General features: G+C 44.0%; 1 protein-coding gene across 1 annotated transcript; it reads right to left on the reverse strand.

Annotated features, from left to right (window-relative positions):
* Nucleotides 1-331: 331 nt before the first annotated feature.
* Nucleotides 332-14,808, reverse strand: LOC126187424 (uncharacterized). The gene is made up of 2 exons (XM_049928496.1): nt 14,655-14,808; nt 332-1,012 (listed from the first exon to the last, which is right to left on the reverse strand). The coding sequence occupies exons 1-2, from the start codon at nt 14,667-14,669 to the stop codon at nt 713-715; spliced, it is 315 nt and encodes a 104-aa protein (XP_049784453.1). The 5' UTR covers nt 14,670-14,808; the 3' UTR covers nt 332-712.
* Between the last annotated feature and the right edge of the window lie 242 nt (nt 14,809-15,050).

Here is a 15,050-nt window from a genome sequence, read left to right on the forward strand (position 1 = left end):
ATAGTGCACATAATTTCATAAGTCCCTTTCTAGTAAATTTCATGCTGCAGCTTTTACCTGAATGAAAAGTGGATGAAAGGTAACCAGTTCTCACAATAGACGTACAAAGAGACTTAGAGTAAATATTGGATTACACAAAAATGGCCACTGAGACGCATTAATGAATTAAAATGGAAAACTCGTCTGATGTAACCATATACAGCAGTTTTCAGCAACTCAAAGCAGGTACCAAACTCTTCACGGAGTCGCTGTTCTGTTACACTCACTACACTAGCATTTGGAAGTAGAAAAAAAATGAAGGTGTATAAATATTAAACAAAATATGAAGGCATTGAAGGTAGTGACGATCATTGTCAAAGAAATTTATTGTTAATTTGTTGTCAGATGTCTTCAGTATATAAATACAGGACCGATACATTAATAGAGTTCATATAGTTACAATTCCTCAATATTTTAACTGTTTGTATACTTTTCCAAAAAGGTATTTTCAGTAAGTCACATTTCGCACTTAAGATGCCTGTTCACCTCATGAAACTGTTATTAAATGCTGTATATATAGTGCAGTTGCAATTGTGATCTGTAATTTCATACATTTTCGTTACAAAGCCGAAGGGAGTGCCACTGCTGATTTTATGAGTTGCACAGGCGTGCGGTTTTGTACAGTAATTGTAGACGAGTTGGTTGCTGCTGGTGACGAGCTGTGCAGCCTGCTTCACTTGGCGTGTCCGCTTTGGTACTGCACCCTGTGACCGGGGCTGCCCCACCGCCCGCCGCTTCCGTAGCCGCTGCCTCCGCCGCCGCCGCCACCGCCATACTTGCTGGGGCCCCTGTAGCCGCCGCTGCCGCCTCCGCCGCCCCCGGCAGGCCAGGAGCCTCCCCAGCCGCCGCCAGCGCCGCCCCTGGGGTTGCTGCCGCCCCAGTACCCTCCGCCTCCCAGCAGTGTTCTGCCCTCTGCCGTCTCGTACTCCTCGGCGAGCACCACAGCTATGGCGAACGTCAGCAGCAGCGCAACCTGAGGACAGCAAGAGGCGTATGAACATGCACGCCTTCTCTGAGCACAGAAATACACAAAATAAGTTAGGTAAGAGACGTGCCACTGCACTGAAGAACATGTTAGTGTTCAACAAAATCCAGTCTCGTAACAAATTTTTGCAGCGGATGGATTTGTTACGCATTTCACCCTCCCCTCCCTCCTTCCCCTGATCACCACCGCTATATTCTCTGCTCTCCACTCCCTCCCCCCACCCCCCCAATCCCGCCTAATTCCACCACCTAAAGGTTGTATACATGGAAGAAGCCTGGAGATACTAGAAGGCTTCAGATAGATTATATAACGGTAAGGCAGAGATTCAGGAACCAGGTTTTCAAAAAATGACTCTGAGCACTATGGGACTTAACTTCTAAGGTCATCAGTCACCTAGAACTTGAAATACTTAAACCTAACTAAACTATGGACATCACCCACATCCATGCCCGAGGCAGGATTAGAATCTACGCCCGTAGCAGTCGCTCGGTTCCAGACTGAGCTTCGACAACCGCTCGGCCACCTCGGCCGGCGAACCAGCTTCTAAATTGTAAGACATTTCCAGGGGCAGATGTGGACTCTGACCACAATCTATTGGTTATGAACTGTAGATTAAAACTGAAGAAACTGCAAAGAGGTGGGAATTTGAGGAGATAGGACCTGGATAAACTGAAGGAACCAGAGGTTGTAGAGAGATTCAAAAGGAAAGGCAAACCTACGTTACTAGCAATTGTAGACTTAGAGAAAGTTTTGACAATGTTGACTGGAATACTCTCTTTCAAATTCTGAAGGTGGCAGGGGTAAAATACAGGGAACGAAAGGCTATTTACTATTTGTACAGAAACCAGAAGGCAGTTATCAGAGTTGAGGGGGATGAAAGGGAAGCAGTGGTTGGGAAGGGAGTGAGACAGGTGGCCTATCCCCGATGTTATTCAATCTGTATATTGAGCAAACAGTAAAGGAAACCAAAGACTAATTCGGCGTAGGAATTAAAATCCATGGAGAAGAAATAAAAACTTTGAGGTTCGCCGATGACATTGTAATTCTGTCAGAGACAGCAAAGGACCTGGAAGAGCAGTTGAACGGAATGGACAGTGTCTTGAAAGGAGGATATAAGATGAACAACAAAAGCAAAACGAGGATAATGGAATGTAATCAAATTAAATCGGGTGATGCTGCGGGAATTAGATTAGGAAATGAGACGCTTAAAGTAGTAAATGAGTTTTGCTATTTGGGGAGGAAAATAACTGATGATGGTCGAAGTAGAGAGGATATAAAATGTAGACTGGCAATGGAAAGGAAAGCGTTTCTAAATAAGAGACATTTCTTAACATCGAGTATGGATTTAAGAGTCAGGAAGTCGTTTCTAAAAGTATTTGTATGGAGTGTAGCCCTGTATGAAAGTGAAACGTGGACGATAAATAGTTTAGACCAGAAGAGAATAGAAGCTTTCGAAATGTGGTGCTATAGAAGATTAGATGGGTAGATCACATAACTAATAAGGAAGGTATCGAACAGAATTGGAGAGAAGAGAAATTTGTGGCACAACTTGACTAGAAGAAGGGATCGGTTGGTAGGGCATATTCTGAGACATCAAGGGATCACCAATTTGGTATTGGAGGACAGAGTGGAGGGTAAAAATCGTAGAGAGAGACCAAAAGATGAAAACAATAAACAGATTCAGAAGGATGTAGGTTGCAGTAGGTACTGGGAGATGAAGGAGCTTGCACAGGATAGAGTAGCATGGAGAGCTGCATCAAATCAGTCTCTGGACTGAAGACCACAACAACAACAAAATGTCAGTAAGCGATTAACTTCTCATTGCTGGGGTTCACACTTACGTGGAATTTTTGAAAACACGTCATATTTGCCGTTGAGTCTTTAGATTATTTGTGTTACAACTGGAATTCCGGTCTCAGGAAGGTACCACTTGATAACAACCTTAAGGCCGAAATTGCAATTGTAAAATAAATAATCCCTACAGTCAACGGCAAATACATATGAGGTCCTTCAAGAACACTCAGCTTGTGTTTCCAGAAGTCAAGAGTTCTGTGGTCGTTGTCATCATGTGTTAAAATAAAAAATGGTAGAAATGGCTCTGAGTACTATGGGACTTAACATCTGAGGTCATCAGTCCCCTAGAACTTAGAACTACTTAAACCTAACTAAACTAAGGACATCACATACACCCATGCCTGAGGCAGGCAACCGTAGCGGTCGCGCGGTTCCAGGTTGAAGCGCCTAGAAGCGCTCGGCCACACTGGCCGGCTTGTTAAAATAAAATCGTTGCAGAGTTGTCTTGGTCACCCTGGCTCTAAAGGTTTCCTTTCTTCGCGTACGTTGGCGACATTACTCCACAAAATGTAATCAGATTTTACTAATAGTATACTTTATATTTGATATCAATTTAAATCAAATGGAACTATATGCATCCACAGACCTTTTCAAGTCTGAAACATCGATGATGTCTATAGGCAGACAGAAGTGACGAATGAAAATTTTTACCAATGGCAGGAGTCCAACCGGCGTCTCCTGCTCACTAGGCAGATCTTTAACCACTAAACCCACTCTACAAAATTTTCATTCGTCTCTTCAGTCTGCATATACAGGGTGGTCCATTGATCGTGACCCGGCCAAATATCTTACGAAATGAGCGTCTAACGAAAAAACAACAAAGAACGAAACTTGTCTAGCTTGAAGAGGTAAACCAGATGGCGCTGTGGTTGGCCCGCTAGATGGCGCTGCCATAGGTCAAACGGATATCAACTGTGTTTTTGTAAAATAGTAACCCCCATTTTTTATTACATATTCGTGTAGTACGTAAAGAAATATGAATCTTTCGATTGGAGCACTTTTTTCGTATTGTGATAGATGGCGCTGTAATAGTCACAAACACATGGCTCACAATCTTAGACGAACAGTTGGTAACAATAGGTTTTTAAAATTAAAATACAGAACGTAGGTACGTTTGAACATTTTATTTCGGTTGTTCCAATGTGATACATGTACCTTTGCGAACTTATCATTTCTGAGAACGCATGCTGTTACAGCGAGATTACCTGTAAATACCACATTAATGTAATAAATGCTCAAAATTATACCCGTCAACCTCAGTGAATTTGGTAATACGTGTAACGACATTCCTCTCAACAGGGAGCAGTTAGCCTTCCGTAATGTTCGCACATGCATTGACAATGCGCTGACGCACGTTGTCAGGCGTTGTCGGTGGATCACGATAGCAAATATCCTTCAACTTTCCCCACAGAAAGAAATCCGGGGACGTCAGTTCCTGTGAACGTGCGGGCCATGGTATGGTGATTCGACGACCAACCCACCTGTCATGAAATATGCTATTCAATACAGCTTCAACCGCACGCGAGCTATGCGCCGGACATCCATCATGTTGGAAGTACATCGTCATCCTGTCATGCAATGAAACATCTTGTAGTAACATCGGTAGAACATCACGTAGGAAATCAGCATACATTGCACCATTTAGATTGCCATCGATAAAATGGGGGCCAATTATCCTTCCTTCCATAATGCCGCACCATACATTAACCCGCCAAGGTCGCTGATGTTCCACTCGTCGCAGCCATCGTGGATTTTCCATTGCCCAATAGTGCACATTATGCCGATTTACGTTACCGCTGTTGGTGAATGACGCTTCGTCGCTAAATAGAACGTGTGCAGAAAATCTATCATCGTCCCGTAATTTCTCTTGTGCCCACTGGCAGATCTGTACACGACGTTCAAAGTCGTCGCCATGCAATTCCTGGTGCATATAAACATGGTACGGGTGCAATCGATGTTGATGTAGCATTCTCAACACCGACGTTTTCGAGATTCCCGATTCTCGTGCAATTTGTCTGCTACTGATGTGCGGATTAGCCGCGACATCACCTACTTGGGCATCATCATTTGTTGCGGGTCGTGGTTGACGTTTCACATGTGGCTGAACATTTCCTGATTCCTTAAATAACGTAACTATCCGGCGAACGGTCCGGACATTTGAATGATGTCCAGGATACCGAGCAGCATACATAGCACACGCCCGTTGGGTATTTTAATCACAATAGCAACACATCAACACGATATCGACCTTTTCCGCAATTGGTAAACGGTCTATTTTAACACGGGTAATGTATCACGAAGCAAATACCGTCCGCACTGGCGGAATGTTACGTGATACCGCATACTTATACGTTTGTGACTAACACAGCGCCATCTTTCACAAAGCGAAAAACGTGGTCCAACTAAAACATTCATATTTCTTTACGTACTACATTAATACGTAATAAAAAAGGGGGGTTCCTATTTTAAAAAACGCAGTTGATATCCGCTTGACCTATGGCAGCGCCATCTAGCGGGCCAACCATAGCGCCATCTGGTTTCCCCCTTCAAGCTAGACAAGTTTCGTTCTTTGTAGTTTTCTCGTTTGATGCTTATTTCGTGAGATATTTGGCCCGGTCACTATCAATGGACCACCCTGTATACATCATAGCTGTTTGAGACGTATGAAGGTCTCTGAACCATATAGTTTTATTTATCAGAAGCACCTATGCCTGTGTTTCAGGCAGGTTCCCCCGTTTCGTTCGATGCTGAGGTGCCATTCCAATACCGTGCAGTTGTGCAAAGCCACTGTGCCAGGGTGGCGTAGAGGTCAGCACATCTGCCTAGTGAGCAGGAGACCTAGGTTCGTATCGTGGCCTTGGTACAAATTTTCGTTCATCGCTTCAGTCTGTAAATTACATATACACTCCTGGAAATGGAAAAAAGAACACATTGACACCGGTGTGTCAGACCCACCATACTTGCTCCGGACACTGCGAGAGGGCTGTACAAGCAATGATCACACGCACGGCACAGCGGACACACCAGGAACCGCGGTGTTGGCCGTCGAATGGCGCTAGCTGCGCAGCATTTGTGCACCGCCGCCGTCAGTGTCAGCCAGTTTGCCGTGGCATACGGAGCTCCATCGCAGTCTTTAACACTGGTAGCAGCCGCGACAGCGTGGACGTGACCCGTATGTGCAGTTGACTGACTTTGAGCGAGGGCGTATAGTGGGCATGCGGGAGGCCGGGTGGACGTACCGCCGAATTGCTCAACACGTGGGGCGTGAGGTCTCCACAGTACATCGATGTTGTCGCCAGTGGTCGACGGAAGGTGCACGTGCCCGTCGACCTGGGACCGGACCGCAGCGACGCACGGATGCACGCCAAGACCGTAGGATCCTACGCAGTGCCGTAGGGGACCGCACCGCCACTTCCCAGCAAATTAGGGACACTGTTGCTCCTGGGGTATCGGCGAGGACCATTCGCAACCGTCTCCATGAAGCTGGGCTACGGTCCCGCACACCGTTAGGCCGTCTTCCGCTCACGCCCCAACATCGTGCAGCCCGCCTCCAGTGGTGTCGCGACAGGCGTGAATGGAGGGACGAATGGAGACGTGTCGTCTTCAGCGATGAGAGTCGCTTCTGCCTTGGTGCCAATGATGGTCGTATGCGTGTTTGGCACCGTGCTGGTGAGCACCACAATCAGGACTGCATACGACCGAGGCACACAGGGCCAACACCCGGCATCATGGTGTGGGGAGCGATCTCCTACACTGGCCGTACACCACTGGTGATCGTCGAGGGGACACTGAATAGTGCACGGTACATCCAAACCGTCATCGAACCCATCGTTCTACCATTCCTAGACCGGCAAGGGAACTTGCTGTTCCAACAGGACAATGCACGTCCGCATGTATCCCGTGCCACCCAACGTGCTCTAGAAGGTGTAAGTCAACTACCCTATCCAGCAAGATCTCCGGATCTGTCCCCCATTGAGCATGTTTGGGACTGGATGAAGCGTCGTCTCACGCGGTCTGCACGTCCAGCACGAACGCTGGTCCAACTGAGGCGCCAGGTGGAAATGGCATGGCAAGCCGTTCCACAGGACTACATCCAGCATCTCTACGATCGTCTCCATGGGAGAATAGCAGCCTGCATTGCTGCGAAAGGTGGATATACACTGTACTAGTGCCGACATTGTGCATGCTCTGTTGCCTGTGTCTATGTGCCTGTGGTTCTGTCAGTGTGATCATGTGATGTATCTGACCCCAGGAATGTGTCAATAAAGTTTCCCCTTCCTGGGACAATGAATTCACGGTGTTCTTCTTTCAATTTCCAGGAGTGTATAAAGGTAACCACCACATAATGTATTAACTCTCTTATTCTTAAAGCTCTATAGCGAATTACAATGTTCTCTGCATGTGTTGTTATAAACAAATATGCTTGGGCATCCTGTGACTGAGTCAAAGAGCTTGCCTGTCCCTTTCATTTCAGACTTAACGGAAGGAAAAATACGTTGTTCAAATCATTAAACAACAATCGTTGTTGCTGTGTAAAGCTTAACCGCTCTAGTAATCTAGTTTGCTTTCATAATTCTAAGTATTTGAACGTCAATTTCCAGAAATCAGATGTATTTTTACTTCCACGATTACCTAAGCAAATTCATCTTCCAATTCGAAACTGTGTGCGTGTAAAACCTCCAAAAGTTCCTTATATTTCTCGTTGGTATACATAACGCAAATCAAAATCTGAAAATTGCAATTTATTCACAAATGGGTATAGAGGTGCAAAATATACTGTTATGGTTCTGATTCAAACAATGAATATGATGAAGTTGCAGAAACTAACAGGGAGACATGTGAGTGTTTCTAGATTCGCCACATGTTGTTGTTGTGGTCTTCAGTCCAGAGACTGGTTTGATGCAGCTCTCCACGCTACTCTATCAAAAAAATGGTTCAAATGGCTCTGAGCACTATGGGACTTAACTTCTGAGGTCATCAGTCCCTACTCTATCCTGTGCAAGGTTCTTCATCTCCCAGTACTTACTGCAACCTACATCCTTCTGAATCTGTTTAGTGTATTCATCTCTTGCTCTCCCTCTGCGATTTTTACCCTCCACGCTGCCCTCCAATACTAAATTGGTGACCCCTTGATGCCTCAGAACATGTCCTACCAACCGATCCCTTCTTGTAGTCAAGTTGTGCTACAAATTTCTCTTGTCTCCAATTCTATTCAATACCTCCTCATTAGTTATGTGAGCTACCCATCTAATCTTCAGCATTCTTCTGTAGCACCACATTTCGAAAGCTTCTATTCTCTTCTCGTCTAAACTATCTATCGTCCATGTTTCACTTCCATACAAGGCTACACTCCATACAAATACTTTCAGAAACGACTTCCTGACATTTAAATCTAAACTCGATGTTAGCAAATTTCTCTTCTTCAGAAACGCTTTCCTTCCCATTGCCAGTCTAGATTTGATATCCTCTCTACTTCGACCATCACCAGTTATTTTGTTCCCCAAATAGCAAAACTCATTTACTACTTTAAGCGTCTCATTTCCTAATCTAATTTCCGCAGCATCATCCGATTTAATTCGACTACATTCCATTATCCTCGTTTTGCTTTTGTTGATATTCATCTTATATCCTCCTTTCAAGACCATATCCATTCCGTTCAGCTGCTCTTCCAGGTCCTTTGCTGTCTCTGACAGAATTACAACGTCGTCGGCGAACCTCAAAGTTTTTATTCCTTCTCCATTGATTCGCTACATAGTCAATAGAAAACTCTCTTTATGATTATAAATCGTTTGGAAAGAAGTTTTATATTTTTCCGACCAACTTTTTTCACACAAACACGGGATGTTCTCAAATTGTTTCATCCTTAGAGTATCGTTAGTAAAAAGTGAAATTGCTTTGTCGTTCCAATGTTTCCGATTTCTGGTTCATTAAGGGGTACATTACCGACATCATTGACCACTAAAAGCAATCGTCGGCAAGAAGAATGAAAATATGGTGCTTTAGGAAATTCATGTTGTTCTTTTATTGAACACCAGCTATTAAAGAGCGTCCGTCAAACTTTAGCCAAAAAGCTCTGGCATTTTAAATTCTAACAATTTCAATAGCAGAAAAAGTCTTCATTTTTCTGCATCCAATTCAACAAACTTGAGAAATTCATCTTTCACTGTGCAGCCGGCACAACTAATGTGTCTAATATACAGTACTTTATTCCAACAGATAGTTGCTTCTTATGTCAGCAGATTCATCAGCCAACAACTAAAATGTTTCCCTTTCATCGACCTCTTCTATGATCCTCGATTATTCGAAAATCGATCAAGCCATTCATAGATTACCCGAAAGCGTTACAGGTGGCAAGCGCGTGCGCCCCGCGGAAGTTCCGCTTGCGCTGAGCCGGCCATATTTACTAACCAACATTGTTGTGATAGCCCAGGTTTGCTCGGCTGGATTACTTAATGTTGTGTTCGGCAGAACACCCAGAAGTGCGCATTAACCATCAAGTCTGCTTTTCTGTGTCCAAGTCTGCACATTAGCTTTGGACACGTCGTGCAGTTGTTGGTATGCTGTTGGCAATGACGACTAGAGCTAAACATATCGTTCTTAATATTAATAACTGATTTAAAACAATACGCAAGTTGAAGGAATCTGTATCAGGCTTATCTCGTAAATGCAGAGTTACAATACGTGCACCATCTGATAAGCTCTCCGCCTTCCATAGTCGGTAGGAGTTACATTTGTAAAACTTTTAATAAAATGTTAAGTGACAATTCAGTGATTAACGTCGACTTGAGATAATGTCAGACACAGGTTAGATATTGACGCATCGCTCCCTATCTTCTTATGTTTTCACCTTTTTGTAGGACAAGACTAAGTGTACTAATTATGAGTCTTGAGTTATGTGTCTTCATTAACAGTATATCGAGGGCGAGTGTGTAGGGAGAGTACTGATGTACCATTATCAAAAGTCGGAAGTTATTGTACATATATAAAAGACCTCCGCCAATCAAGCCTTAGCCATTCAATAGCACACGGTAGAATTAACAAGAAGTGGGATCTTGTGAAATATAGGACATTAAAGGGAACAGTGGTGCCATTACAAAACATGTGAGCGCATCTGAAAGTACTTGACAGCCTGCCGGGAAAAAAACGGTAAAATAGCAAAAAACAACTGTTTAGACAATTCAGGTGCATACCGTTATGTAGCGAAAGACAGGTGATAAATAGCCGTTTGACGTGTGAAAAATCTCTTTAGATGAACGAGAAATAAGGGGGTACCACTGATTTTAAGGCGATTATCACGTGGCTTATCTTTTCAAACGTGTGCATAGAGATAGGGTACTGGGCATCCAGAGTGAAAAACTGCCGACTGGTACTGAAGCAGCTGAAAATTGCAAAATTTCTTAAAAATACGATTGATAGGGAGCGTTACGAAACAAACGAATGTCTACAATTAGGACTAAACTGGTTTGTACTGGAATAAAATGCCAACAAAATCTCTAGGTTTTAAAAATTAAAGTGTATGACTACTTTAATGGCCAGTTTGAACTTTTCAGATTTGGCCGTGGTGTCAGATAGCTGCCTTAGAAAGGGCAAGTTTTCCGCCTATTCTGTTATCAAACAGATATTTTCACGATCGCGATTTCGGCCTGCACTGCCATTGTCAAGTGGTAGCTCGCTACAGGTTACGATATTTCGTGTGTATAATAGAGTCAAAAGTTCACGTTGTGTAGTAGCACCAGGTAGAGATAGTTACGAGAAGTGCTACGTTCTTTTATATAAATGACGGCGCTTGTCTTTCATGCACATGGAATACGTAAACACGGCAGAGACGAGAACAGTGTCCTCTTACAAGGAACGATATACATGACGCACTTATTAGCGACCTGCCATTTGATAATGGTACAATAGCAGAATCGTGATCGTGAATAAATTCATTTAATAAACCTACTCGAAAAATGTTGTTCTTCATTAAATATTACAGAACTGTGAACGCAGTTACATAGTAAATAATCCCTTACCTGCGTTATCTGTAATACATGTCATACAAAATGCGTATATATGTCTGTATAGTTTCATGTTTAATCCAGTGCTTTGCTTTCCTTTTTGTTCATATGATCACTGATACAAGTGAGTAAGTGAATGGATATCCAAAAAATCATTCGAACAGCCACCCCTACCCCTCCAGTCCCAAACTGTTGCGGATAATCGATGTTGTACTGCATGGGTAGGCAACCTGTGATACGCTAGCCGGGCTAGGCCCGCGATTCGTTTCAATCCGGCGCGCGGAAGATATTCGTGTGTGTGTGTGTGTGTGTGTGTGTGTGTGTGTGAGTGTGAAAGAGAGAGAGCGCGAATGAGAGAAGCCGTTGTGGATGTATGACTAGTACACTGAAACTGTTGAAACTGAGTGTCATTTATAATGAATTACTTGCAACCAGTTGATTTTATAGGGTTTTATTTTTCCATGAGATGATGACATGCAATCTTCACGTGTTTACATTTATTCACGTGTCGTGAACATTCTTTCTTCACTAACAGCGTTGCAGAATTCTGCAACGGAAGTTCTTAAGTCACGTGCTGTAAAACGTTATAAATAAAGAAGTAATGTCCACGACACGTAATTAAACATCTGAAGATGGAGTTAAAATAAAATGAGTGACTCTCAAAAACTGCCTGTTGTGAGGCACAATTAGCTGGTGCTGGTCATCGGAAAGCGAGTGCTGCTGTCATGTCACATTAACAACGTCACCTTGAGGTATGACGGACGCTTTCTCAGTTCCTAACCAACAACGTGTTGAGTTCTGCCTGCCAGAAAATCTTCAGTCCAATCATATCTTTGTTCATATATTCCAAATCGACGTATTTTCTTTACTACGTGATGGAGTGGGAATATATCGAAGGCTTTCCGCGGTAAAGAAAGACAACGTCAAGTTCCGCACTGCCTTATGGAATAAGCGAATGGTATGGGAAGGAGACGAAATGACACACTATGTCATATTTACTTACAACTACATACATATTTAGCAAGCCATTTCAGAGTGCGTGGCAGATTTTTTCTGACTCTTTTCGCTTATTGAGTGAGGGAACATTGACTGTGTATATTGCTCTACATCTTTCTCTTAGGTTGTTATCATAGTCCCTAAGATAGATATATGTTGTTGCCAGCATAGTGGTCGCGCAGGCTTCTTCGAATACGGATTCTGTAAAATTACCCAACAGGGTTCTGTGAGGACTACGTCTTCTTCCAGGGGTTCCTATTTAGTTCCCCCAGCAGTTCTATTATGGGCTTTTCCGTTTGTTACAATCCTACACATGCGTTTCCGAATTGACTGGATGCCTGTTATGTCTACCTGCTAAAGATTCCAAATAATATTTGCAAACATTTTCGTATAAAGTCCGTAACCTCTGGCTGTAACATAGAGTTTTCGTCCGTCTTGATTGCATTAATCTGTTAAAATGACCCGGTTCGGTTCAACACCAACCATTCTCAAACCTGATAGTAACTGTGACAGGAGTAACCCGTCCAACTACTAGCAAAATTTACATACTATATCATTTTATTTTATCCTATGATATAGCAGGTACATTTTGCTGATAGTTGGACGGGATACTCTCGTAACACTTACAGTCAGATCGGAAGACGGTCCATGTCGATCCGAAAGCGCTCATTTCAAAAACGTAATGCTCTTAAGACGTTCTATTACTCTCATAATATTCTACATTTGGTATCACTAGTGTTGTATGCTACTTCCTTTATAGATGCGTTGCATTTTCCCAGCACCCTCCTAACAAATATAGGCCTTCCGTTCGCCTTCCCTACTACTGACTTTACGTGTTAGTCTCACTTATGATCGCTTCTTAGTGTTTTCATAGTACTGTCCTCAAATGTTAATACTTGTGACGTGGCCAAGATAGTTCAAAATGGTTCAAATGGCTCAGAGCACTACGGGACTTAACATCTGAGGTCATCAGTCCCCTAGAACTTAGAACTACTTAAACTTAACTAACCTAAGGACATCACACACATCCATGCCCGAGGCAGGATTCGAACCTGCGACCATAGCACTCGAACGGTGCCGGACTGAAGCGCCTATAACCGCTCGGCCACAGCGGCCGGCTGGTCAAGATGTTAACCATTGTTCTTGTAATCGGATACTGTCGTGTTCTTTCTCTTTGTTGCAGGCAATATCTTACATTTATGTAGACTTAAAGAGAGCTGTCATTCATTACACCAACCGGAAATTTTGTTTCCGTACGATTGCCCAACGATGATGAGTCCATGTAGCTAATACAACAGCATCTTGGGCGAACAAAGCTGATACTGATAAATCATTTATGTATACTGAGGTTCTATGGGCTGAGGACGACACGGTGGCCAGTCGGTACCGTTGGGCCTTAATGGCCTGTTCGGGAGGAGTTTAGTTTAGTTTTATTAGACCTCCTTGGGGCACGCCCGATGTTATATTCGTTTCTGTGAAACATTCGCCGTTCGGTATAATGTACTTGATTCTGTTGGTCAAATATTCATCGTGTTAATCACATATAGACGATGATGTTCAGTAGTCGATGATGGGAGACAGTGTCGAACGCCCTTCAGAAATCGAGGAAGACGGAGTCTACCTGTTTACTTGATGCTATTGTTCTCGAGATGATCAAAGGTCTGCATAGTAAGTACGGATGCAGGTAAAAATATTAAAAAAACGAACCTGTGCGTGTAGAATTCGCGCTCTCGGGTTATGTATAAACTTAAAAAGTTCATCAATAGATTTTGATAAGTGAGTTTTCGAAAATCAAAAAATATGACATAAATGACCTATCTTTTGATTGCATTGAGTTAGAAGCTTAAATGTTTTATACGCCAAAGGGCCGTAGACCTTAGTATTTGACATAAATTTCAAGTTGATATTTATATTCGTTCCAGAGAGAAATGGCTATTAACAGACAGACAGACACACAGAAAAGTTATCTCCTAAGGATTCTATTTTTGCCGACTGAGGTGCAGAACCCCAAAGATTGAAATACATAGAAACAAAATTCTTATATCGAAATAAATTCACTGGCTGCGAATATCTTTGCATCAGTTATGTTACGTACAGATATACTACCTGAAACTTCCTGGCAGATTAAAACTGTGTGCCGGACCGGGACTCGAACTCGGGACCCTTGCCTTTCGCGGGCAAGTGCTCTACCATCTGAGCTACCCAAGCACGACTTACGCCCCGTCCTCACAGCTTCACTTCTGCCAGTAACTGTGAGGACAGGGCATGAGTCGTGCTTGGGTAGCTCAATTGGTAGAGCACTTGCCCGCGAAAGGCAAAGGTCCCGAGTTCGAGTCTCGGTCCGGCACACAGTTTTAATCTGCCAGGAAGTTTCATATCAGCGCACACTCCGCTGGAGAGTGAAAATCTCATTCTAGATATACTACCTGTTAGTGAGATATGCAGATTCGTGCCGGACAGGGACTCGAACCGGGATTTCCTGCTTATCGCGAGCGGTCGCCTTGATCACTTAGGCTACCCGTGCACGCCTCCTGGACCGATCCAGACTTCCGTCTACGTCCTTATAATCACCTCAGTCCCCGTCCAGTACAAATATGCTTATGTCATGGATAGGTTGTATATCTACACCTACCACTGCTGGTGCCAGGATATTAGTAGTCAGAGAAATTATTTCGAAATAATTTCGGACTTCGTTAGTCGCCACTAACGTCTGTTCGTCTAGACACGTAAGTAATTAAATTCTTATGTTCTAACGTGAACAATGCGACTCTGCCACTTACCGACACGGGCCTCATGTTGGAGCGATCTAAGATGTCCGCTGCTGGAGCAGTCGTCCCTGTTATATACGCCGCCAGAGCCAATAACTCACCCCTAGCTGCCGATCAGAGCCGTCCATAGTTCCCACGCGGCGGCGACGCGCTGCTCCGCCGAGACCAGGTCGGCGACACTCGCAGCCCAGACTTAAATGGACTAATCCCCGGCTGCGTCATCCGCGCGAAGCGCCCATTGAATTCTAAACTGGCGCGCCAGCGGCCGAAGAAAAACCCGGTGCTGTGCTACTGGCGGCCGGTCGCAGATAAATCGTCCCCGCCTGCCCTGTGAAACGCCACTTCTTCCGACCGCGACACGGCGTTCACAGCCTTTCCGGATCGGCCACGTCCGTTTCCAGGGATGAT

The sequence above is a fragment of the Schistocerca cancellata genome, chromosome 5 (assembly GCF_023864275.1).
Source record: "Schistocerca cancellata isolate TAMUIC-IGC-003103 chromosome 5, iqSchCanc2.1, whole genome shotgun sequence".
Taxonomy (NCBI): domain Eukaryota; kingdom Metazoa; phylum Arthropoda; class Insecta; order Orthoptera; family Acrididae; genus Schistocerca; species Schistocerca cancellata.